Source organism: Cetorhinus maximus, chromosome 2 (genome assembly GCF_964194155.1).
Source record: "Cetorhinus maximus chromosome 2, sCetMax3.hap1.1, whole genome shotgun sequence".
Classification (NCBI taxonomy): domain Eukaryota; kingdom Metazoa; phylum Chordata; class Chondrichthyes; order Lamniformes; family Cetorhinidae; genus Cetorhinus; species Cetorhinus maximus.
Window position 1 is genome coordinate 194248408 of NC_135880.1, and position 27252 is coordinate 194275659.

Here is a 27252-nt window from a genome sequence, read left to right on the forward strand (position 1 = left end):
ATTTGGACTCCGGATCCCATGTGAAACAATATTTCTTTTATCTGTGGTCTCTGTATTGTAAATCTTCCTTTTATCTATCCCTCTCTTTACTATCTGAATATGAGGAGGACATTGTGAACTCTCTTTTGCATTTTGAGTGTTTGCAAAGAAACTAACCCTTTGAGTTCATCCTATCTTGAGTTTGTTGTGGGGCTATTAATAGAAAATTGGATCGCCCAAAACCAAGGGTTTGGGAAATACGTCCAAGCTCATAAAGAGGGAAACAAATTAAAACATCTTCTGTTTACGGACGGGTGGTGAAAGGAGAAATTAGTGCCATTTAAATTAACATCCCTCCTGTCCTTAACAAAAGCTTGAGTTTTATTGTTGTTAACACATCCTTCATATTTGCAAAATTACTTTTGGCTATCTCTATCCTTCTTCTGACTTCAGCATCATACCTGTCATCTTGTGTTATCATTTGACCTAAATGGACAAACTTATCTACTTGTTCCAGTGTGACACCATCTATTTCAATCTTCACTCTAGTTGCTTCTAATATATTCCTTCTGACCACCATTGTTTTTGTCATTTTGGTGTTCGTACTAAACCCATAATCTAAACTTCTAGATTTTACTTGATCTGCGATATTTTGCCCTCTCTTCTGACTCTGCAAGCAGTTCTTATCATTAGTGTACCGCAAGTTTGTTACAATCTGTTTTCATATTCCTAGCTAGTTCACCCGTTTTATTATTATCCCCTTTTCATCAACTTTTTGGTGGCCCTTTTCTGGTTTATTAAATATTCCTAATCTTCAGGCTTACTGCTCTTCTTTGCTATTCTTATTCTTTTTATCTAATATTATCGTTAACATCCTTAGTAAGCTACAGAGCTACAGATGGATCTTTCTTCCTAAATTTTTGTTTTTAAATGGAGAGAGGCATCAAGCGGGGAGATGAGTGGTGATCAGCAAATGGGGGTGGGGGGTGCTCAATAGTCAGTGAACTTTGGGGAGGGGGCGGGGGGATGAGGTGAGCGGGAAGGGGCAGCAGTGACCAGGAGGGGGATGTGCCAATCAGCAAGCATAAGGGAGCAGTGAGTGGAATGTGGAATGGGGGAAACAGCAAGTGGTAAGCGTGAGGGTGGAGTGGGGGCGGTGTTAGAAAATAGAGATAGTTTAAGTAAGTCTTTGTGGGAGTTAGGAATGAGTTTTAGCTTTAACGTTTAAAATTGATTTGTATTTCTGTGTTAGGAAAAGGTCAAATTGAGTTTCAGTTTCACTTTAAAAGGTACCTGCATTTCTAATGAGCGTTTTATCGACTGTTGCAGCTAAGTTAAACAAACAAGAGCAGAGAAACTGGACTGTTGCCCAGCAACAGGGGTCCAGAGAGGCAGGTCCCTCCCACTGAAAAACTAAAGAAACATGAGTTTTGAGTTAAGTTTGAAGACAGCTGCCAAATAGAAGCCACCTGGACAGGACAGATAGCCAGTCCCAAGCTAAAATTGGTTGAAACTAGCTGCTAGAGAGAGAGAGAGAGACTGGAGCAAAAGGCACAGACAGCAAGTCCCAAGCTAAAGAAAAGACCCCAAAAATCCAGTGGAACAGGAGAAGTCCCATGCAGACCTTCTGGTCCAAGGAAGGACAGGAACCTGGAAAAGGCCCTGTTAATGAAGTTGAGTGAGCGGCAGAGAGAGAGAGGCTCCAAGCTTCATATTTAAAAAGAGATAAAAGCTGCAGAAAGATTTAAAACGAGAACAGCTTGCAAGAGGCAAGAAGGTCCAAAGAAATGGCTGAAGGTCTATAACTCCTTGCTATGAGCATGTGAAGCAGTGGTGTACTGTTGACAGCTGGAGTTGGTGAGAGAGAGTGCATGGAGGACAGCTTGAATGCATGTGAATGACCCAGGGAAGAGGAACATCGGAAGGAGAGTTTGAAACCCTGGAGGTGAACCCTTGCGGAAGGAATCTGAGAGAAAGTGTTGGTTTGGGAGAAGATACCAAGGCGAGTTATTGGAAAGTGGAGACTGGAAACCCTTGTATGAAAGACGGAGTGCAGTCAGGCCAGTTGGCTCATGATGTGACCAGGGGGGAGTTGAAAAGAGATCCATAGTATCTGATTGAAGTGGCATCTGTCACTTGGGGTGGAATCATCCCAGGTTTGCACTAAGTGCAGTAGCGGACGAGTAAAACTATGTTTTACCCACTGTCCGCGGGGTGGGGGGGATGGGCGGCAAGAGCAAGTGTGGCAGCGAGCATGGAGGGGGGATGTGAGAACAAGGGGGAGGTGAGAGAGCAAGCGTGGGCGGTGAACACGGAGGGGGGAGGTGGAAGCAAGGGTTGGGGGCAACGAGAGTAGGGGGGTGAGACCAAAGGGGGGCAGCGAGAGCGAGCGTGGAGGAGGGAGCAGCAAGAGCGAAGTGGGTTGGCAAGAGCAGGTGGGGTGAGAGCAAGGGGGCGGCAAGAGCGGGGGTGCGGTGAAAGCTGGGGGTGGCAGTGAGAGCAAGGAGGGTGGTGAGTATAAGTGCAATCATTTTATTGTAGAGAGATGCTGCAGCCAATTTTTGTGCATCAAAGTCCGACAAACCGCAATGAGATAATGAACGGATAACTTATTTTAACGATGTTGACACCAAAGAGAACTCCCTACTCCTTTGAATACATCCACCTAACCAGCCTGAGTTTAAGAGCACAGTCAACAGAGGACAGTGCAGCACTTCTTCAGCAATGTGCTGGTGTCTGCCCAGATTATGTGCTTATATCTCTAGGGCTTGAATCCACCATTCAAGAGTCAAGAGTGCTACTAACTGAACCTGTCTTGTGGATATAACAGAACCATAAAGTGGTTACAGCACAGAAGGAGGCAGAGAAGGGTAATATTTAACATTGCCACTATATCCACACTACCTAGGTAGTTGGAAATGGAAAAGGGGAACCCACCATCTTTTGGGTAAAATGACAGGTTGGGCGGCAGCAGCATGCACACATTTCCCAGTAGGTGTAAAGTAATGAAGCGATATCATGTCACATTTTGCTTCTCCTTGCACTGGCCTGTTTAAAGTAGGCGTCCCCTATTGCTGTGGTGCAGTGATAAAGGTGGTAGTGATTTCAAGGAGCAGAGTGGCAAAATCAGCGTTTCCTGGATAACCTCTGCATTGCAACAGTGGGATTCTACATTACCTCAACATTACTTATCAAAATTAGAATGCAGAAGTGGCACCAGTCAGCCTGAACCAGTGATCTAAATGGTCAGGGTGGAAGAAAAGGTTATACAGTCCCTGAACAAAACTCTGATAACCAACTTTTGAAATGCCTCAAAGATTTTAACCATTTACATTTGTATAGCACAAAACCCAGGATGTTTCAGTTATGTAATTGGACTACACAGACATTAGGAAAGGTGATGTATGTTTGGTGAAAGAGATTTCCTTTAAGGTACTGCTTAAAAAATCACAAGAGAGAGATGAAGAGGTAAAGAGGTTTGTGGGAGGGGATTCCAGGATTTTGACCATAGGCAGCTGAAGGCATGCTCACCATGTTTTAAAAATTGCAAAGGTTGGAAGAAACAAATAATAAGAGAGTAATAATGGTTGTTATATTGTCAACCATAAAGCAGTTGTTTTTTGTTCCACTGTACATTCATAACCTCCGATCTTCTACTGCTTTTGTGCATCATACTGTGGCTCACACCTAGGAATACAGAATATGGACAGAGTTCAGCATCTAGAACATTCTTTTATTCTGCATATGTGCTGTCTTTTTTTTAAAAAGTAAGTGTGCAATGTATAATATCTTTATCAACGTACCAAACTCTTCGACAGCGTTCTTCCAATATTCTAAGAAATGAAGAAAACGATTAGTTTTGATAAATTCAACTTGTCTGAGACTGAGAACAGAATTTGCTGGAAGTACATAACTGGTGCTAATTATTAATTGAATATGTAATTGTCTTCAAGTGGTGGACATTAACTAGGAAATCTCTTGTGCTCCTGTATGTATATAGGGGCAGACTGAGACAGTGTTGGTTAGGTTCTGGAGCTGCATGCTTCTAATTTCTAACTCCATAAATAAAAGTTTAGGTGTGTAAAGATTAGGCTCCAGCTCTATCCTTCAAGCCTTCAGTATTAAGGTGATAACTGGTTGGTTAGTATCTGTATTTAACTTACCTTAGACATACAGGTACCGGACCCCGTATCCAGGACTGGATGTGTGCTGGATTTGGGAATTTTCCGGACTTTGGGTCCTAGGCCCAGCATGTATGAAAAATTTATGAAAAGTGAAGAATAAAAGGGTTTTATTCAAATTGCTACCCAGGGCACCAGCTTCTAATTCAGCCGGTTTTCCGATCCTCCCAGATTTTGGGATGCTGGATAAGGGATCCGGTACCTGTACGCGTCTGAGCTCTTTTAAATCCCAATGTTTGGAGAAGGAAGAGCGAGGCAGTGAGTTTTAAGATACTTGAATAAACTGAGTTCGAATAGGAAACAGTGCATTGAGGTTTGATTTTAGCACAATGAGGTGGACGGTCCTGTGGAATATATAGTATATAGTAGAGGCAGAAATCCCACCTCCTCGTGATCTAGTAGGAAAACTCATTCGACCTATATGATTCCCCACAGCTTGTTTAGAACTTGATCTTCTGACTGAATACATCCTCAAAATAAGTGCCTCAAATACTTCAAATTCAAGATATAAAATGGGGTTCTTTGCTAACAGGCTCTTGGCATCAGACATACTCTGTATATTTGTGGTTTCTTTACTTAGGAAAGGATATAATTACAATAGCCGTTCAGACAAGGTTCACTCAACTGATTCTTGGGATGAAGGGGTTGTCTTATGAGGAAAGGTTGAGCAGGTTGGGCCTATATCCATTGGAATTTAGAATGAGAGGTGATTTTGTTGAAACACAAAGATCCTTAGAGGTGGAACTGACAGGGTGGATGCTGGGAGGACTCCCTTGTGGGGGAGTCTAGAACTGATGGATAGAGTTTACAAATTAGGGATCTCCCATTTAAAACCAAGATGAGGAGAATTTGATTCTCTCAGAGGGTTGTTAGTCTGTTGAATTCTCTTCCCCAGAGACTGGGTCTTTGAATATATTCATTAGATTTTTGTTCAACAAAGAAGACAAAGGTTATGGCGGGCAGACAGGAAAGTGGAGTTGAGGCCACAATCAGATCAGTCATGATCTTATAGAATGGTGGAGCAGGCTCAAGGGGCTGAAGGATCTACTCCTGCTCTTAATTCTTGTGGTCTGAAAACCAAATCAAATGGGATGAAGAAAACATTAGATTAATAAAGAGTGATGGTGCATTAAGTTGAGTAAGGGGATTTCCACACGCTACATCTTTTCCCCTGAAACACTGGTGGTCTACCTGCAGATCTACAAGGAAAGAGCACTCAGAAGCTGCATTTCTAGATGTTCCTGTTCTGTTATTTACCATTTTGCATCTCAAAAATCAGTGGGGGATATTGAGGGATTTCTTTTTCATATCTGTTCATGCCCTGCCAAGGCTATGCAGTGAGCTGTCTTCTTAATAGTTGTTAAATAGTGGCATGGCTTGCTAGAGCACTATAGAGGGCAATAAAAGCCATTCATAACGTGGACTGAAACTACGCATAGGCCAGACTCGGTCCAGGTGGCCATTTCCACTTTCCAGAAAGGCCTTGATGAAACAATCTGCTTTCTATGGTAGATTTGCATCACTAGGTCCTTTTAAAAATAAAAATCTTGGTAACTTGCCAAGTGGAATTTGAATGTGTAACCTCTACTTCACTATTCCAGTAAAACTCATAGGATTGAGAGTATTTCTGTACCTTGATGACTGCTGATTGTTCTGCAGAAGATGCTCAAATCCCCAACTATGACGGTCAATCCCAAATGAGCTGCAAAGAAGAAAAGGTACAGTCGTAACATCATGGTCAGCTGTATTTTCACCATTCAAGTATGGATCAAGAAAAGACTGCTCAGCCCATCAGGCCCATTGCAAACCCAGTTCCAGGAATCTGCCTCGTTAGGGATCCCAATCAGTCTCCCGTGGGAGACATTGTTAAGCTCAGGTGCTGAAGTTCGATGAAATTTCTCTAAGAACCCTTGCACCAATGCGTCACAAGCTAATTGAGCAGAACTGCAGGATATTAATCCTGTCTTGCAGCTCTGACCAATTCGGTACTGACTTATCACAGTATTAACAGAACAGAGATAGTTATGTTTCAGAGTTCCAAGATCATCTGGTCTTTACTCTCATCTGCGTGCACTAACCAAACTCTCTGTTTTGCATAATAATTGCTGTCCACCATTTGGTTTACATCCTTAACATGAGGCATCTTTCTGTACATTAGTAGCATTGTTGTTTGTACAGCAAAGTCCCGCTGTTCGGTGGGGGGTTACAGAATCACAGAATTGTTATGGTGCAGAAGGAGGCCATTCAGCCCATTGTGTCTGCACCGGCTCTCTGAGAATTTTAACTTAGTACCAATCTCCTGCCTTTTCCCCGTAACCTTGCACATTGTTTCTATTTAAATAACCATCCAATGCTCTGTTGAATGCCTCAATTGAACCTGCCTCCACCACACTTCCAGGCAGTGCATTCCAAACCCTAACTACTCGCTGTGTGAAAAAGTTTTTTCTCACCTCGCATTTGCTTCTTTTGCAAAACACTTTAAAACTGTGCCCTCTGGTTCTCGATCTGTTTATGAGCGGGAACAGTTTCTCCCTATCTACTCTGTCCACGTCCCTCATTATTTTGAAAACTTCTATCAAGTCTCTTCTCAGTCTTCTCCTCTCAAGGAAAACAGTCCCAACTTGTCCGATCTTTCCTCATAACTGAAATATCTCATCCCTGGAACCATTCTCGTAAACCTCTGCTGCACTCTCTCCAATGTGTTCACATCCTTCCTATTGTGTGGCGCCCAGAACTGTACACAATATTCCAGCTGATGTCTAACCAGTGCCTTATATAAGTTCATCATAACCTCCCTGCTCCTGTACGCTATGTCCTATTAATGAAGCCTAGAATACTGTATGCTTTAGAAACAGCTCTCTCTACCTGTCCTGCCACTTTTAATGGCTTATGTACTTATGCACCCAGGGGTCTCTGTTCCTGCACACCCTTTAGGATAGTATCCTTTATTTTACACTGTCTCTCCATGTTCTTTGTACCAAAGTGCATTACCACACACCTCTACATTGAACTTCATCTGCCATCTATCTGCCCACTCCACCAATGTGTCAATATCCTTTTGAAGTTCTACACTGTCCTCTGCACAGTTTACAATTCTCCCAAGTTTTGGGTTCTCCACAAACTTTGAAATTGTCCCCTGCACACCAAGATCTAGATTATTTATATACATCAGGAAGAGCAAGCATCCCAATACTGACCTTTGGGGAACTCCACTACAAACTTTCTTCCAGCCTGAAAAATACCTATTATTCATTACTCTGTTTCCTATCCTTCAGCCAATTTTGTATCCACGTTACTACTGTCCCTTTTATTCAACTTTTAAAAAATTCATTCACGGGATGTGGGCTTCGCTGGCTGGGCCAGCATTTATTGTCCATCCCTAGTTGCCCTTGAGAAGGTGGTGATGAGCTGCCTTCTTGAACCGCTGCAGTCCATGTGGTGTAGGTACACCCACAGTGCTGTTAGGAAAGGAGTTCCAGGATTCTGACCCAGCGACAGTGAAGGAACGGCGATACATTTCCAAGTCAGGATGGTGAGTGACTTGGACGGGTGTTCCCATTTATTTGCTGTCCTTGTCCTTCTAGGTGTTGTCTGGTACTGTATCGAATGCCTTTTGGAAGTCTATATACACCTTACGTTACGTTCCCGCAAAACCTTGTCGACAGCGAAATTGCAAATGATGAACATGCTTTACGATGGGCATCAATTAGATAGGTTCCATGAATGCGAGGGCAGCACTGGTCTGTGCTGTTACAATACAGCAAATTGTGGTATGCAACAAATGGGGGGAGCCTTTGAGCTCAATCGTGTAACGAAAGAATCCAACTACAGACTCATCTGCTCTTTTAACATCCAAGAGATGTATGGAAAATTTTAGAAAGAGACAATCATTTAAGAAAAACATGAATCACCTCAAAACCAGCAGACAAAATTGGTGAACATTTTCAAAATTGGATAGAACTGTTATTACGGCTCTAGACTGAGAGATTTGGACATTTCCAGGTTAATCTCTCCGTTCGGGCTGTAATTCAGTTGCACCCAATCCAGGCACCACTTCTCACCCCTGTCGAATAGGTCCTTAATAAAAGACAGAATTAAATGTCCACAGCCAGGACTGATGGAAGGAACCCATTTCCAGGGACTTCAACATCATCTCCCCGTTAAAACGTGCCAAGGTCTCTGCTCCATCATGGCTGCTGTCTCCTGGGAGAAAGAGAGAGGGAAATGAAAACACGGAACAATTGCTCACGCGATGGGTGATGTGGTGTAGAAAAGCTTTATTGTGGGTAATTCAGTACGTGAAGAAAGAAGTCACGAAGGGCGGGACTTTACTGTATTTATAATCTTCAAATCAGTTCTTAACCTGGCGTTTATTCAAGTGGTGCTTAACCCAGTGCAAGCTCCTCTTACTGAGTATGTTCCACATACGCACCATTTTTCTGTAGAAAATGAAGTTTATCCAATTTCTTGCTTCACTGGGAGCTAGTCAATGTGTGCTTATGCTCACTGACACCCGAGGTATTCTCCAGTGGTCCTGTTGCTGCAGGCTAGCCTGAAATCAGCAGCAGAAGAGGCGAAGTGCTATGAGTGCCAGAGATGGTACATACAACCCTACAGAAATATAGATCCAAAGCAGCTCATTTGTGGTCGTTTGAAATTTTCAAGGTGGGGAATCAATAGATTTTTGTCCAGTAAGGGTATCAAGGTAGCTGGGGGTAGTAATGTCACTGGACTAGTAATCCAGAGGCCCAGGCTAATGCTCTGGGGAGATGGGTTCAAATTCCTCCATGGCAGCTGGTGGAATTTGAATTCAATTAAAAAATATGGAATATAAAGCAATTCTCAGTAATGGTGACCTATCAGTGATTGTTGTAAAAACTCATCTGGCTCACTAATCTCCTTTAGACAAGGAAAGCTGCCATCCTTACCTGGTCTCACCTACATGCAAATACACACCCACCAGCAACGTAGTTGACTCTTAACTGTCCTCTGAAATGTTCATTTCAAGGGCAATTTGGGATGAGCAAAAAATGCTGGCTTTGCCAGCGACTCCCACATCTCACGTGTCATGACCACGCTAAAAGGGGTTTCCTCAAAGTGTCCGTGAGCTAATAATTTGCTTGTGTATGTAGCCCCCTTTAAATTGTGAGTGTTCAATTTAAAAGTAACCCAGCAGCAAAGCTTTAGTCTTAAACCACAAAACACTGCTGTAAGTTACTTAAGTAATAAAGTTACTAACTAAATATATGCAAAGATTAAATGCAGATAAGGATAAAAATGAGATTCAGTTCAGACTTTCAAGATATCATTGCAGACTCGTAGCTTGCAGTTGAAGTGTTGGCTGGCTGGAGTCAAGGGTTGTAGCTTGAAGAGTTATGTACTGCAGCTACGATGGCTTCTGTAGTCATGTAGTCAGTGTTTGCCTTTTCAGGTGGAATCAGCAGGTTTGGGGAGTGAGTGAAGGTCCCCTTTCTTTACTGGTTCTGCTGGCACAACACTTGAATATTGCCTGGGCTCCTTTTTCAGCAGAACAGCGATGATTTCTGGACAACTTCCTCTGTGACTCCCGGTGGCAGAGAGAAACCCAGCTTTCACATGCTGTTCACAGTTAGTTCAGCTGAGAGCTATGGGCCAGAACTGACTTCTGGAGTTCTTCTGGGTTCTCTGCACAAAATGGCTGTTCTTAGCCAGACTTTATACAGTTCAAAACTCAAAATGGCTGCTCTCCCAAACTGTCGAATCACAATGCTCCCTTATTAGGTTTTAGGTTAACTAAGATCTGGGGGTATAGACCTATCTGTTGACTTTTAGCTGAAGTAATTAACCTTTTAAATGTCTCAGCTATTAACTTGAATGGCTTCTATTCTTCCAGGTCTTGAAGCATCTGTAGAGAGAGAAACAGGGTTTACATTTCAAGTCCATGTGACTCTTCTTCCGAGCTGAAGAGTGGAAGAAATATGATGGATTTTGTACTGTTGAAGAGAGGAGGTGGAGCTGGTGAGGCAAAATAGAAGGCCAGGAATAGCTGGGAGCTCAGGAGAAATTTGACAAAGATGTCATGGACACAAGACAAAGGGAGTGGTAATGATAGTGTTAAAGACTAAGGCAGATGCTAATAGTGACATGAAGGTCAGAAAGAAAATTATGTTAATAGCAGAACAAGGATCAGCGCACCCTCAAAGCAAAACATGAGAGCAAGTTACAGACTGGCCCAATGCAGGAGGGGGCTGGGAAATAAATAACAAAATGGAGGAGAGAGTTCATGGTCTCAAATTGTTTAACCCAATTCTTAAGAAATAGATAATTTAAGTAAGTTATATGTGTATTGGTGTGTTAAAATGAAGTTTGATTTGTATTTCTGTGTTTGTGTGTTAAGAAAGAGAGAATTTGAGTTTTAGTTTCACTTTAAAAGATGCCTGCATTGTAATGAGATTTTATGACTCTTCAAGGGGAGGTAAAACAAACAAGGTAGGGGAAAAAACTGCTATTGCCTAGCAACAGGAGGCCCCACAAAACAGAGAAATAGTTTTAGTTCTGTTTGTGGGCAGTTGGTCAGTGTGCACTCCAAGGTTGAAAGCTGGGTTTCACCCTGGGAGCTGGATATACCAGCAGAAGCAGCATAGCAGAGGGACAGATAGCAAGTCCCAAACTAAAACTGAAGCCAGGATTCTAGAGAGGCTGGATAATGGGGGAGGGGACTGCAAAGAGAGCAGAGTTTCCAAAGGAACTGAAAGGTCCCAAAGCCAAAGAATGAGACAAAAAGAAGGTATCCCAAGACCACCTTCCAGTCAAAGGAAGAACAGGAGTCTGGAAAAGGACCTGTTCTGTGGAAATGAAAGTAAGGAACAGAGAGGGAGGTTCCAACCTTAAAGAGAAAAAAGCTGCAGGAAGCAGACTTAAAGCAAAAACGGCGTGCGAGAAGCCATAAGGTCCAAGGAGACAGTTGAAGGTCTGTAACTCTTTAAATGGGCATGTAAAGCAGTGGTGTTCTGTTTGCATGGCTGAGTCAGTGAGAGAGAGTGTGCGGAAGAAAGCTTGAATACACGTGGTGATCCAGGGGACGGGAACATTGGAAGAAGAAATAATCCTGGAGGTGGACCCTTGCGGAAGGCGTCTGAGAGAAAGTGTTGGTTTGGGAGAAGATTCCAAAGCGGGTTCTTGGGGAGCGGAGATTGGAAATCCTTGTGTGAAAGACTAAGTTCAGTGAGACCGGTTGGCTCACCATGTGACAAGCATCTGGGGGGAGTTGAGGAGAGACCCATAGCATCTGTCTGGGGTGGCATCTATCACTTGGTTTTAGAGTGTGATGTACCTGACCACAGGCCATCTATTGGTTTACATGGACTATGTACTTACCGAGAACATTAGAGTATAAGATAGCTTTTGTAATGTGTTATCCTTACAAATCTGTATGTATCTGTAAAGGTGTAGTTGTGGGTGAAGGAGTATTGTAATATAGTTCATATTTTCTTGTTTAATACATGTTTTATTCTTTTGTTAAAAGTTAATCAGCTGACTCCTGTGACTCTGTTCAGTAGTCATTCTCCACACGTCTAAAAATACAAAAAATAAAAGTTAGGATCTATCAAACCGGGCTCCACCCTAGGATCTGGCTTGTCCAGTAGTAACATCAGCTGGGATCATAACAAAGTGGGGGCTTGTCCGGGATTATCATTATAAGGTGGGATCTCTTATGGGATTGGAAATCCTTGAACATTGGTAGGATTCTGTGAATCCTTTTAACAAGTACGTGGTGGTAATTGACATAGGAATTGGAGTTGCTGTGAGGTATCTTACACAAGTTGGAATTCGAAATGGCTTTGGAGATTGCTAAGACTTTTCTACAGATGGAAAACGTAACCCTGACTGGTTTCCTGAAATTAACCAAGAGTAAGCTAGTGGAATTGGCAAATAAGCTGGCATTAGAATTGCCCATAGGGCGAGGAAAGCAGACACAGTTGAGGTAATAGCGCAACATTTGAAATTGGAAGGGATGCCAGAGAGACTATGTTCTCCAGGGCATGAGACAATTGAATTGGCTAAGATTCAGTTGCAAATGGAAAAAAAACTTGAATTGGAGATGAAAGAAACAGAAAAGGAAAGGGATGAAAAGAGAAAAGAGAGAGCATTTCAAAGAGAAATAGAAATGCGAAAACTCGACCTCCAGAGGGAGAAGTTAGCAATGGAGGAGAGAGAGAAGGAACAAGAAAGGGAATACTGTTTTAAAGTCTGGTCTTTTAAAAAAAAAAGAGGCCTCAGATACTGTGGAAGGTTCTGATGATGAAGAAACCTCCAACCTAAAGCCCAGTGGGGAGATGTTTAAATTTGTGCAAGCTTTTCCAAAGTTTGAGGAAAGGGAAATACAGGCATTCTTTATTATGTTTGAAAAGGTGGCTAAGCAAATGAATTGGCCAAAAGAAATCTGGATATTGCTCTTACAGAGTAGGTATATGCATTGCTGTCAGAAGAGTATCGGTGGGTAGATTATGATGCTGTGATTCTGAGTGCATATAAATTGGTCCCTGAGGCACACAGGGAGAAATTTTGGAATATAAGGAAACAACCTGGGCAGACCTATATTGAGTTTGAGCAGGTAAAGCAAAGTAATTTTGACCATTGAATATGGGCATTAAAGATAAAGACAACGTTTGAAGCACTTAGGGAAATAATTCTCTTGGAAAAATTTAAAGATTCATTTATGTTGAAGACCATAGGGTTAAAACAGAGAAGCAGAGATAGCTGACGATTATGAGCTAGTCCATACATCCAAACCCTTTTTCTGTTATCTCCACAAACCTGAGAAGTATAGAAAGTGAAAGGAAGGCAAGTAGTCAGAGAAGAGAAGGGACAATTGGGAATTCCCAGGAAATTCCTCCTCAGACCAGAAAAGAAGGTGCTGAGGGTGGAAGTGACATTTGAAAGCCTAAGTGTTTCAATTGTAACAAGGTGGGACACGTTTGGGCAGATTACTGGAAACTAAATGGTAGACCTACTGCAGTAGTAGGAATGCCTAAGGAATCCGCAGGTAAGGTTGCATCAGAAAAGAGAATGATTGTTAAAACTGTAGCAGTAGTACAGGTGAAACATGTTCCCTCAGAACCTATGAGAAAGGGGATATGGTTCAGGATTGGCCACCCTTTGATTACTGGTGAAGGAAGTCAGGTTATTAGAGATTCTGGATGTTTTGTCTCGAGGGGAGAAGTGTTCCCTTACTCCTCCAATAAAATAAGTAAACATTAAAATTTTGAGAGATGGCAGATCAATATTGATGGTGGCTGATGATACAATTTGTGTTCTAGGCAGTTTTATGAAGGAAAAAGTATTAATAAGAGGCATTAATGGAATTTATGAATCTCTTTCCTTTTGTTAAGTCAACTTACAAAGTCACTTCATAAATGGAATTGTTACGGGTGGGAATTATTCCTAAATCACCTATTGAAGGGGTAGATTTTATTCTGGGTAATGATTTGGCTAGTAGAGACAGTAATGTGGCAACAACTGTATTGCAGAAGGCGGTTGATCATGCAGATCTTAAACTTCTGAAAACTACTGTAGCTAACAGTGAAACACTAATTATTGATAAGCAATTGGAGGAAAACCTGAATAACATAGAAAACCAACTTTCACATATGACATAGAAGTTTTTGAATGAAAGAAGAGAATTGAAAATCAGTTATGGAAAATAGAACACTTGACTGAGGACTTGAAATGTCTAAATGATAAACTTGTAGAAGCAAACTTAACAAAGGCCAATCTTCAGTAAAAACTTGATGAACTTCAAGTATCAGTAGTCACTATAAAATAGCATGTAAAATGCCTTGAACAAGAAAATGAATTGTTGGTGAATCAGAATAATTGGTTGAATGCAGAATTAAAAACCAAGACTAATGAACTGTTAGAATGTGGTTGTGAAAAGAACAATGAGATTCTTGAACTTCGAAGCAATCTGGAGAAAATGAAAGAGATGATGTGTGGTATGGAGTGTCATCATGCTGAAGTTGTTCCTGTGAATAAAAATTCCTTGCTGAACTGTGGTCTAATTGAGCAAAGAACTGATCCAAGTAATATTACTGGTGTATCAGCTTCAGTAATGGACAATATGAAAACAACTAAAGTGCCTGCAGATTTGGAATTCAAGAAGTGTCAACAAAAAGGACTGAAATCATAAAATTACTTTTCTAGGTCAAATGACCAGAGACACTGATTTACAAGTGTGTGCTGGTGCTAATACACGAGATAGAGCAGCTGGAATCCAGGCAAGTGGACAGTTTGCAAAAGACCATTCAAACCTGTAGAAGAAGGGCATGGTATTGTTCAAGGATTATGCAAAAGAGTTAGAAGGAACTATGAAACTCCAGAGGGAGAAAGTAACTGATATTGCTCAAAGAGAGGTGGAAAAGAACTGTTCGAAATGGGGTTGGGAGAAACAACAAGATCATAAAAAGTTTGAATATTAAATCAAGCAGGAGTACAAAACCCTCTTGTGTGAACATAAAAAGCATCTCAACAACATCCTTAAAATGGCGAAAAGGAGAAGAAATGAAATGTTAATGCACAAAATTGCCATTTTGACTTTGCTAAATTGAAATGAGAATTTTACTGCATTTGAGTTCGGAAAATGAGTTTGAAGATGAAATTATGCCTACAACTAACGAGAAGAATGATTGAAGGGTGGTGGACTTAAATGAAACATTCTTTGCCGAGCTAAAGTCTGGGAATACGAGGAAAAAGAAACATAAGAGTTGAGTTATGATAATGCTATGATATACAAATTCCACTAATATTATTACATTTATTGATTTTATATTATATGATTACAAAAGTGTGCTTAAACAATGTATAATTGTGAAACGAGGTGAAAAGTTTATTTGTATGAACTGTAATAACTATTGTTAGAGGTTTATGATAAGTTTGTATGAGGCTGATGTAAGGCTATTGTAAAGAAACCTTCACTGTTGTGAAGCTTTCTTTCAAGGGAGTAAAGTGTTAGGAAGTAGAGATAGTTCAATAAATTATATGTATATTTGGGTGCGTTAGGAATGAAGTTTGATTTGTATTTCTGTATTTGTGTGTTAAGAAAGGGAGAATTTGAGTTTTAATTTCACTTTAAAGTAAAGTAAGGTCTTTAGTTTGTGTTTAGGTCTCTAGTCTTTTTTTCTCTTACAGATAGCTTGTTAAGTATAAGGTTGATAGTTGTGTATATAAAAAATAATTATAATAAAGTGTAAAGAATGGGGATACTAGAGTAATTAATTAATAAATTGAATATAATACAATAGCAATGGCAGGATAGGTGATGTGTTGCTGCTGCAGCATGTGAATACTGCTGGACACCAAGGAGATCCATGGCAAACACACTTGTACCAAGCGTTTGCAGCTCAAGGAACTTTGGATCTGAGTTAAGGAGCTGGAGTCTGAGCTGCAGACATTGCACCACATCAGGGAGGGGGAAAGTTACCTGGACACTTTGCTCCAAAGGTGGTCACACCCCTCAGATTAGGTAATTCAAATTTGGTCTGTGATCAGGGACAGGAGGGTGTGACTGCAGGTGAGGCAGGTATGGGGACCCAGGGGGTAGCGTACAAAACACAAAAAAAAAAGCAGCAAATAGGGTCAAAAGAGGGGGAAAGTGGTAAAACGGCAAAATTAATGGCTCTTTACTTAAATGCTCGTAGTATTCAGAACAAAATTAATTAATTAATGGCACAAATAGAGGTTAATAGGTATGATTTTATAGCCATTGCAGAGATGTGGTTACAAGGAGATCAAAGCTAGGAACTAAATATTCAGGGGTATGTGACTTTTCTAAGGAACAGGCAGGAATGAAAGGGCGGTGGGGTAGCTTTGTTAGTACGAGGTGGAATAAGTACGATAGCAAGAAAGGATCTTGGATTGGAAGATGTAGAATCCATACGGGTGGAGTTAAGAAATAACAAGGGGAGAAGACACTGGTGGGAGTAGTCTACTGGCTCCTCGACAGTAGCTATACTGTAGGACAGAGAATAAAATCAGATAATGAGGGTATGTGAGAAAGGCAGTACATTAATCATGGATGACTTTAATCTTCATGTAGATTAGGGAAAATCAAATTGGCAGAGGTAGACACGAGCAAGAATTCATAGTGTATTCAGGACAGTTTCTTAGAACAATATATTGTGAATCCAACCAGGGATTAGGCTATTTTGGATCTGGTAATGTGTAATGAGGCAGGTTTAATTAATGATGTCAGAGTAAAGGGTCTCCTAGGAAACAGTGACCATAATATGGTCGAATTTAGCATTCAGTTTGAGAGTGAGAAACTTGGGTTGGAAACAACTGTGCTAAACTTAAATAAGGGTAATTACAATTGAATGAGGGAAGAGTTGGTTGGAATGAACTGGTAAAGCAGCTTTAGCAGAAAAGAAGGTTGATGAACAATGGCAGACGTTTAAGAAAATAGTTCATGACTCTCAACAAAGATATATCCTAGTGAGGAAGGAGGATTCAAGGAAGGGGAAAACCAACCATGGTTAACCAAGGAAGTTAAGGACAGCATCAAATTGAAAGAAAAAACATACAGTGTGGCAAAGATTAGTGGCAAGCTAGGCGATTGGGAAAGTTTTAAAAACCAACAAAAGATGACCAAAAAAAAGAGGGAGGAAATAAACTTTGAAGGTAAACTATCAAGTAATATAAAAATGGACAGTAAGAGCTTCTTTAAATATATAAAAAGGAAGAGAGGCCAAAGTGAACATAGGCCCCTTAGAAAATGAAGCTGAGGAAATAATAATGGGGAACCAGGAAATGGCAGAGTAGTTGAATAAATACTTTGCTTCAGTCCAAGATACTAAAAGCATTCCAAAAATACTAATTAATCAAGGGGCAAAAGGCAAGGGGAGGAAATAAATACAATAACTATCACTAGAGAAAAAGTACTAGGGAAACTAATGGGGCTAAAGGCCAATAAGTACCCTGGACCTGATGGGTTGCATCTTGGGATATTAAAGGAAGTAGTGGATGCACTGGTAGTAATCTTCCAAGAATCCTTAGATTCTGGAAAAGTCTCAGAGTATTGGAGAATGGCCAATGTAACACCCTTATTTAAAAAGGGAGACAAGAAACAGGTAACTATAGGCCAGTTTCTTAACATCTGTCAGTGGGAAAATGTTGGAGTCTATTATAAAGAATGTAATAGCAGAGCATTTAGACATGTGTTATATAATCAAGCAGAGTCAGCATGGCTTCATGTAGGGGAAATCATGCTTAACAAATTTATTAGAATTCTTTGAGGAGGTAACAAACAGGATAGATAAAGGGCAACCAGTAGACGTAATATATTTGGATTTCCAAAAGGCGTTCGATAAGGCACGGCACATAAGGCTACTTAATAAGATAAGAGCCCATGGTGTTGGGAGTAGTGTATTAGCATGGACAGAGGATTGGCTAACTAATAGAAGACAGAGAGTTGGGATAAGGGGGACATTTTTGGGATGGCAACCTGTAACTAGTGGAGTGCCACAGGGATCAGTGCTGGGGCCTCAATTATTTATAATATACATTAATGACTTAGATGAGGGAAGTGAATGTACTATCGCCAAGTTTGCGGATAACACAAAAATAGTTGGGAAGGCAAGTGTTGAGGATAACACAAGGGCCAGAATCTTTGGGCTGGCGAGTGGGGGCGGGGCTCGCTCGCCGACGTGTAAGATGACGTGTGGTGACGTCAGGCATGTGTCCCGATGACATCACTGCGCATTATTCAGATCTTTAGTTCGGCAGGCGTGCACCAGAGTTGGTTGTGCGCCTGCCGAACTGTCAAAGGCCTATTAAGGCCAATTAAATATCAATTAAACTAAAACTGAGCCCACGCGGCCTTCGCATTTACCATGAAACCTCATCCATGGGTGGGATGAGGTTTCATGAAGGCTTTTAAAGTTTAATAAAAATTTTTAATAGAATTCATTGACATGTCCCAGCTCATGTGACACTGCCACATGAGGGGACATGTCTTAAAAAATGTTTTTTTTCTTTATTAAAATTTTCAAGTATCAAACTAATCTCCCTGAGGCAGGGATATTTCTGCGCTCTTTCACGCGCATGCGCGAAGGAGCGCAGGCCCCCACTCTGCCTATCCCCCCCGCTCGCACAGGGAGCACACAGTCTTCCGGGTGTGCGTCATGCTGGGCAGGCCTTAATTGGCCCGCCCATGTGAAATGGCGGCAGGCAGCAATCGGCTATGCGCCCATTCCCTTTCAAACCCCCCCTGATGTGGAGAAAATACTTCTCAAGGAGTCTACAGAGGGATATAGACAGGTTAAGTGAGTGGGTAAGCACTTAGCAGGTGGAATATAATGTGGGAAAATGTGAGGTTATGCACTTTGGCAGGAAGAATAGAGGAGCTGAATATTATTTAAATGGAGAAAGACTGCAGAGGGCTGCAGCACAGAGGGATTTGAGAGTCCTGGTGCATGAATCCCAAAAAGCTAACATACAAGTTGAACAGGTAATAGGGAAGGCAAGTGGAATGTTGGCCTTTATTTCAAAAGGAATGGAGTATAAAAATGGGGAAGATTTGCCAAAACTATACAAGGCACTAGTTAGACCACACATCGAAAACTGTGAACAATTTTGGTCCTCTTATCTAAGGAAAGATATACTGGCATTAGATGCAGTCCAGAGAAGGTTCACTAGGTTGATCCCTGGTATGGAGGGATTTTCTAATGAGGAGAGTTTGAGTAGGTTGGGCCTGTACTCGGAGTTTAGAAGAATGAGGTGACCTTATTGAAACATATAAGATGCTTAGGGGGCTTGATAGGGTAAATGCTGAGAGGTTGTTTCCCTTGTGTGAGTGTCTAGGACAAGAGGACATTATCTCAGAGTAAGGGGGCGGCTATTTAAAATAAAGATGAGGAGGAGTTCCTTCTCTGAGGGTAGTGAATCTGTGGAATTCTTTACCACAAAGGGCCGTAGAGGCTGGGTCGTTAAGTATCTTCAAGGCTGAGATAGACAGATTTTTAATCAGCAAGGGAATCGAGGGTTATGGGGAAAAGGCAAGAAAGTAGAGTTGAGGATTAGCAGATCAGCCATGATCTCGTTGAATGGCGGAGCAGACGTGATGGGCTGAATGGCCTACTTCTGCTCCTACGTCTTATGGTTTCAAAGATGCTTACACTGTAATGCGATTTTATGACTCTTGGAAGGGGAGGTAAAACAAACAAGATAGGAAAAGAATTGTGCTATTGCCTAGCAACAGGAGGCCCCACAGGGACGGAAAAAAGTGGTTTCAGTTCAGTTTGAGGGCAGTTGGTCAGTGTGTGCTCTGAGGTTGAAAGGTGTTGCCAGCAGAAGTAGCATAGCAGAGGGACAGATAGCAAGTCCCAAACTAAAGCTGAAGCCAGAATTCCAGAGATGCTGGATACTAGGAGAGGGAACTTCAAAGGGAGCAGATTTCCCAAAAGAAACAAAAGGTCCCAAAGCCAAGGAATGAGACAGAAAGGAGGTGTGGCAAGAAGACCTTCCAGTCAGAGGAAGAACAGGAGTATGGAAAAGGTCCTGTTCTGTGGAAGTGAAAGTAAGGAGCGAGAGGGAGGCTCCAAGCTTAAAGAGAAGAAAGCTGCAGGAAGCAGACTTAAAGCAAAAATGGCTTGTGATAAGCCAGAATGTCAAAGGAGATAGCTGAAGGTCTGTAACTGTTTACAATGGGCATGTGAAGCAATGGTGTTCTGTTGGCACAGCTGAGTCAGCTTGAATTCATATTGCAATCCAGGCGAAAGGAAGATCAGAAGTATAGTATAGGTGGACCTTTGCTGAAGACGTCTGAGAGAAAGCATCAGTTTGGGAGAAGATGCCAAAGCAGGTTCTTGGGGAGTGGAGATTGGAAACCCTCATGTGAAAGACTGAGTTCAGTGATATTGGTTGGCTCACGGTGTGACAAGCGTCTGTGGGGAGCTGAGGAGAGATCCATAGCGTCTATTTGGGGTGGCATCTGTCACTTGGTTTCAGAGTGTGGTGTACCTGACCATAGGCTGCCTATTGACTTACATGGACTGTGTACTGTGGGCTGTGTAAACAGAGTGTAAGATAGCTTTTGTAACTTGTGTTATCCTTACAAATATATATGTATCTGTAAAGGTGTAGTTGTGAGTGAAGGAGTATCGTAATATAGTTCCTTTTTTCTCGTTTAGTAAATGTTTTATTCTTTTGTTAAAAGTTCACCAGCTGACTCCTGTGACTCTGTTCAGTAGTCACTCTCCATGTATCTAAGCAAAAAATAAAAGTTAGGATCTATCAAGCCAGGTTCTACCCTGGGATCTGGCTTGTCCGATAGTAACATCAGCTGGGATGGTAACACAATGTTAAGTCCAGAAGGCAGCAATCAGAAGATGAGTGCTGTTCGTCCCATTTGCATTGGGCTTCACTAGAATCCAAGGACAGAAATGTGGACGTAAGAGCGACATGGTGAATTGAAATGGCAAGTGACAGGAAGGTCTGGGTCGTGCTTGCACAATGAGCGACGGTGTTCCACAAAGCGATCACCCAATCTGTGTTTAGTCTCCCCAATGTAGAGGAGACCACATTGTGAGCAGCAAATTCAGTAGACTAAATAGAATGAAGTGTGCAAGTGAATTGCTACTTCACCTGGAAGGAGCATTTGGGGCTTGGACATTGAGGAGCGAGAAGGTAAAGGGGCATGTGTTACACCTCCTGCGATTGCATGAGAAGGTGCCATAGGAAGAGGATGAGGTGTTGGGGGTGATAGAGGAGTGGACCAGGGTGTAACAGAGGCAATGGTCCCTATGGAATGCTGACAGGGGAGGTGAGAGGAAGATGTGTTTGGTGGTGGCATCATGCTGGATTTGGCAGAAATGGTAGAGGATGATCCTTTGAATGCGGAGGCTGGTGGGGTGAAAAGCGAGGACAAGGGGAACCCTATCATGCTTTTGGGAGGGAGGGGAAGAGGTGAGGACAGGGGTGTAGGAGTTGTGTCGGACACAGTTGAGGGCTTTGTCGACTACAATGGGGGAGGGGGAACCTCAGCTCAGGAAAAAGGAAGACATGCCAGAAGCACCATTTTGGAAGGTAGCATTATCAGAACAGATGCGATTGAGGTGAAGAAACTGGGAGAATGGGATGGTGTCCTTACAGGAATCAGGGTGTGAGGAGGTGTAGTCGAAGTAGCAGTGGGAGTTGGTGGGCTTGTAATGAATATTGGTAGATAGTCTATCACCAGAAATGGAGACAGAGAAGTCAAGGAAGGGAAGGGAAGTGTCAGAGATGGACCATGTGAAAGTGAAATAAGGGTGGAAATTAGAAGCAAAATTGATAAAATTTTCCAGGTCTAGACTGGAGAATGAAGCGGCACCGATACAGTTATTGATGTACTGGAAAAAGAGTTGCGGGAGGGGGCCTGAGTCAGATTGAAACAATGAAAGTTTCACACACCCCACAAAAAGAAAGGCACAACTGGGGCCCATGTGGATACCCATAGCCACACCTTTTATTTGGAGGAAGTGAGACAAGTTAAAGGAGAAATTGTTCAATGAGGGAACAAGTTCAGTCAGGCAGAGGAGAGCGGTGGTGAATTGGGATTGTTTGGTCCTCTATTCAAGGAAGAAGCAGAGAGCACTCAGACTGTCCTGGTAGGGGATGGAGGTGTAGAAGGATTGGATGTCCATGGTGAAGAGGAGCAGTTAGGGCCAGGAAACTGAATTCTTAAAAGGTTGTACGGCAGAGGAATCATGAATGTATACGTGAACAAACTGGACAAGTGGAGAGAGAATAGAGTCAAGATAGGAAGAAGTGAGTTCAGTGGGGCAGGAAACAATGGGTCTACTAGGACAGTCCTGTTTGTGGATTTTGGGGAGGAGGTAGAGGCAGGCTGTGTGAGGTTGGAGGACTATGAGGTTGGAAGCTGTGGAGGGAAGATCTCCAGAGGTCAGTGACTGTTTTGTAAAGAATGGTTTGATGTTCAGTGGTGAGATCATGGTCCAAGGGAGGTTGAAAGAAGTGCCTGAGAGCTCAGCCTCTGCGAGGTAGTGGCCAGTGCGCCAGACAACAACAGTACCACCCTTGTTGGCAGGTTTGATAACAATCAGGGTTGGACCTCAGAGAATGGAATGCAGCAAGTTCAGAAGAAGACAGGTTGGAGCGGGCAAGAGGAGCAGAGAAATGAAGACAGCCGATGTCACACCGACAGTTCTCAATGAAAAGATCATGAGCAGGTAAGAGGCCAGAGGGAGGGGTCCAGGTAGAGGGAGAATACTGGAGGAGGGTGAAAGGGTCCATTGAATGGAATGAGGACTCCTACCCAAAGAAGTGAGCACACAGACGAAGGCAATGGATGAAGAGTTCAGCATCAGGCAGAGCCCGCAATTCATTGAGGTGAGGGCATAATAGGATAAAACTGAGTTCTTTGCTGAGCACAGAACGTTCAGCATCAGAGAGGGGAAGCTCAAAGTGCATAGTGAATACACGGCAAGAGCTGGGATTAGAAGGGGTGGGGTCAGAGGGACGGAAAGGGGTGGAAGGTCCTGGGTGGGCATTGGTACCAATAAGTTGTTGGAGTTTCTGCTATTAACACATTCTGTTATATGACCTTTATGCCACTATTAGCACCTGCCTTAGTCTTTAACACTACCTCTGTCTAGTGTCTCTGACATCTTTGTCAAATCTCTCCTGAGCTCCCACCTACTATTTTGCTCCACCTGGCTCCACCCCCTCTCTTCAACAGTATAAAACCCTTCAAATTTCTACCTCTCTTCAGCTTTGAAGAAGAGTCATACACACTTGAAACGTCTTTTTCTCTCTCCACAGATTCTGCTAGACCAGCTGAGTTTTTCCAACATTTTCTGTTTTTAGTTCAGATTTCCAGCATCCACAGTAGTTTGCTTTTACCCTATTCTTCCAGGTTTGATGAGATAGGAAAGAGCTATTCACACCTCCAGGGAAGCCAGTGTCATTGAGTTTCTGGTTACCCTTGTGAAAATGCGCATCAAATTTGAAATGTCTTCACATGTCTGGATATGCCTACTTGCAAACCACTTGGAGCCTTCTAGAAGCTTGACAAACGTTGCAGCTGTAAAAGTTCAGGTGACTCCTGGCAGCCATTTTTAGGCTTGTGTTCATTTAATAGAAAGATTACCTTTTTTTAACAAAATCTGTAATATCACAACTACACATTGGCGGTGAATGAAGGAATGAAAAAAAACATGATTTGATTGAATGGTGGAAGAGAGGCTGAAGCGGCTGAACAGCCTACGCCTGTTTACGTGCTCCTTAAGTATTTACAGCCACCTCAGAGGCCAAGCCAGCAAAGCAAAGTGGTTTTCTTGTCACTGCATACAACTTTCCCATGCGGGTGGGAAGGTGGAACGCCTTGGAAAATGGTAAACTGGAGAACGAATTCTGCAGCAAGGACTGGTGAAATTTTTTTTCCTCCACCACTCACTCACTGTGCCCACATGCCGAGATCATCCCCTCTGGCTTTTGTATGTTTTAGAAACTGGCCAACATTTTAAACAGGAGCTTGAAATACTTCAGGAAGCTTATACAATTCAGAAAAATTCACTTACGTTTCTTGCAAAAGGGTAAGTCTCAGATTCATCCTATGCAATTGATTAAGAACATTCTGCAGTAACTAATTGTACCAAGAAAGAAGCCACTTCTAGAAAGCAAAACACACAGTCAAGCATAGTTAGAGAGCAGACATAGGCACCGAGACAGATAAACACCATCATGTTTTATATAGAGGGTGCAGGAGATTTACCAGAATAGGATTTACTTGAGGGACTTCAGTTATGTGGGAAGATTAGAGAAGCTGGGATTTTTTTCCTTAGAGCGGAAAAGTTTAAGAGGGGATTTAATAGAGGTGCTCAAAGTTATGAGGGGCTTTAATAGAGTAAAGATAAACTGTTTCCACTGGCAGGAGATTCAGTAACTCCATAATTAGCAGCAGAGTGAAGGGGAAGATGGGATTTTTTTTTATTTTTCATGGTGAGTTATCATCTGATAAATTTCAAAATGGATATATAGATATAAAACAGATATATGGCTTTATACCAGAAAAAAGGATAACATTACAAGGCTCTGTGGAAACAGCAGGGAAGTGCGACTGATTGATAGTTGGCTCAAAGAGCCGACACGGGCATAACAGGCCGAATAGGCTCCTTTGGTGCTCTATTATTCCATGATTCAACAAACGGACTGGCACATACACACAGACAAGCAGAGTTAGCCAGAGACAGCAAGATAGTCGGAAAAAGTCAGATACATCTTTAGCTAGTAACAACAGAAACCATAATGTACCGTTCGGAGTTGTTTTGGTTGCTATCTTGGTCAGGGTCCACCTTAAAGTCAGTTTGGTTGCAAAACCTGCCAAAAGATCCAACCAACATTCATGACACATTCAAGTAGAATTTATAATCTCATTACTGCTTAAAAACAAAGGGGTTTTCATAAATAATTACCAAGGAAAAATCAAAGATAGTACTTGGATAGTGTGGATTACAAGTATAAATGCAGGAGTAGACTGCCTGAATTTATGTTCTGGTATGAACTAGATCTTTTTCACTGGTTCATCAGTGGCCCATGAGCGAATAGTGACCTCGGTACTAGAGAGGAATGACTGCCCACAGCATCAAGTGGAAATCAAGGAGTTGTTTTCAACTACTAACTTGCATTTAGATAGCACACTTCAGATTCTCAGGCTGTCTAGAGTGCTTTACAGCTAATGAGACACTGGTGTAACGCATGTGTGTCAGCCAGTTTGTGGACAGCAAGATCCCACAAACACCAATGAGACAATGATCAAAGTCTGTTTCGGTGATGTCAGTTAACATTGCCAAATAGCAGACAGGAAGCTGGCAGAATTCCCCTGTTCCTCTACGAATAGTGTCAAAGGGTCTTCTACGACCAACGACCACCTGAGAGGGAAAATGGGACATTCGTTTAGCATCCCTTCCAAAAGACAGCACCAGCAGCAGTGGAACACTCCATCAGTATTGCACCGAGGTGTCAGCCTGGATATGTACCTGAATCTCTGAGTGAAACTTGAACCCATGACTTTCTGATTCAAGAGATGTGAATGCTGCCACTGAGAACTTTATGATGTCCAGAGGTTATGAAAGGCGGTACCCAAATTCAATTTCTGTTTCTTTCCTAATGCTAACGCATTTCCATTTTTCATGACATGTATCTTGTGGTCTGTTAAGTCTACTTTCACATAGATCAATATGTGTTCCCTCCAGGAATATTAATCAGTCTAGCATGATATTGTTACGGCATTTTGTACTATAATTTTCTGCAACTGCCCATGTTCATCTTCTGACCGTATGCATATTTGCCACTGTCTTGGTCCAATGCGGTTGGACATTTTCCCCAAAATGTGTTTATTGTATAGGCGTCTCACTATGTATGCGAGTGTGTGTCCATGCCGTTGTTAGAGACAGACGCACAATTTTTGTACTCACCCAATGCTAAGCTTCAGCGCCGAAATGAATATTTTCAATTTGTCCCTGTAACTATTAAGAGTAGACAAGACATGAAGATCTTGAACAGTACATTAAACATGATTGCCTTAAATAGCTTTTGGTTGGTTAATGTTAAACAAGAGTGGGAAACACACAGCAGACTGATCTTGATTCTTTATTACCAGGGAATTCCAGTCCTGCAGCTTGATGCTGATCCCATGAGACTAATCACTAGTACCGGAGTTACGAGAAAAGTTGGAGAAACTTGGGCTTTTTTAGCTTTGAGGGTGACTGAGAGGAAACTGTGTACAGGTATGTAACTGAATATAAAAATTAAAATCTATAATGCTGCTTTGTAAATAGTCCCTATTCAGTTTCACTGAATCACTCTGAATGAAGCACAGAGATACTGCTGAAACACTGGATGAGATTCTACATCAATGTAAAACAGAATAGTAGGAAAAGGGGGAGGAGGGGTACAATTTCAGATTGCAGAAGGAAATTTAGGAACCTTTCTTTACTTGAAGTGACCTGCATGTGGAATGAATTTGGTAATAAGGTAGTGGAGGCAAAATGCCCAACATATTTTCAGCAATTGTTGGATAGTTTGGGGTCCCAGAACAATGGAACATAACCTTAAAATTAGACCTAGACTATTCTGGGGTGATATCAGAAAGCACTGCTTCACAAAGGGGAATGGATATCTGGAAAACTTCACCGCTCCTACCCCATAAGAATAAAATGTTGAGACTAGGTCAAATCGAAAATTTTAAAATCTGACACTGATTGATTTTTATTAGCCGTGGGTACCGAGGGATATGGAACAATGGCAGGTAAATAAAGTTAAGGAACAAAAGAATGCCAATGTACTTTAGCACCCAATCAGCTTTATAATTCCTCATCAGCTTTATTCAAGTTACATTTGCCAATAACTCACTGCACACATTGTTTTATGGTAGGTACACAATGAATGTCAGAGTCGAGATTTTTGTGTTCCACTTATGGTACATTCACAGTACAGCCATTGGTAAGGCCCTTCCACTCTAAGGGTTGGGCCAGAACTAAAGTGATGTATCAGATTGAAGAAAAACATATGTACGGACATACAAATTTGGAGGAGTAGGCCATTCGGCCCCTCGAACCTGCTCCTCCATTTGATAAAATCATAGCCGATTTGATTGTGGCCTCTACTCCTCTGTCCACTCAAACACCCTTTGACTCCCTTGTCAGTCAAGAATTTACCTAACTCTGCTTTAAAAATATTCAATGACTAAATGACTACAGACTAATGACCCTCTGAGGGAGAAAAAAAAGTCCTCATCTCTGTCTTAAATGGTAGACCCCTTATTTTTAAACTGTGTCCCCTAGTTCTAGTCTCTCCCATAAGAGGAAACATCCTTTCAGCATCCACCCTGTCAAATCCCGTCAGGGTCTTATATATGTTTCAATAAGATCACCTCTTATTCTTCTAAATTCCAATGTATACAAGCCCAGCCTGTTCAACCTTTCCTCATAAGACAACTCCTTCACCCCAGGAATCAGACAAGTGAACCTTCTCTGCACTGCTTCTAATGCAATTATATCTTTTCTTAAGTAAGGAGACCAGAAATGTACACAGTATCCCAGATGTGGTCTCACCAATGCTC

At 41.9% G+C, this 27252-nt stretch overlaps 1 protein-coding gene and 1 long non-coding RNA gene across 4 annotated transcripts in view; one reads left to right on the forward strand and one right to left on the reverse strand.

Moving 5' to 3' along the window:
* Positions 1-2436: 2436 nt before the first annotated feature.
* LOC144668886 (uncharacterized) overlaps positions 2437-27252 on the reverse strand; it is a 130448-nt gene continuing 105632 nt past the window's right edge. For 2 of the 3 annotated variants that reach the window (XM_078531363.1, XM_078531347.1), the window contains 4 exons: positions 25607-25651; positions 24444-24509; positions 5794-5862; positions 3699-3812 (listed from right to left, as the gene is read on the reverse strand). In XM_078531363.1, coding sequence (XP_078387489.1) covers positions 3740-3812; positions 5794-5862; positions 24444-24509; positions 25607-25651 — 253 coding nt within the window. In that variant the 3' untranslated portion in view covers positions 3699-3739. Of the gene's footprint in view, positions 3667-3698; positions 3813-5793; positions 5863-24443; positions 24510-25606; positions 25658-27252 lie in introns of those variants that run through there. The other variant, XM_078531354.1, reaches the window with a different exon arrangement.
* The window catches only part of LOC144668903 (uncharacterized), a 40406-nt gene continuing 18970 nt past the window's right edge, over positions 5817-27252 (forward strand). Inside the window, exons 1-2 of the long non-coding RNA XR_013573567.1 lie at positions 5817-5878; positions 25792-25918. This is a non-coding gene — a long non-coding RNA (uncharacterized LOC144668903). The remainder of the gene's footprint in view (positions 5879-25791; positions 25919-27252) is intronic.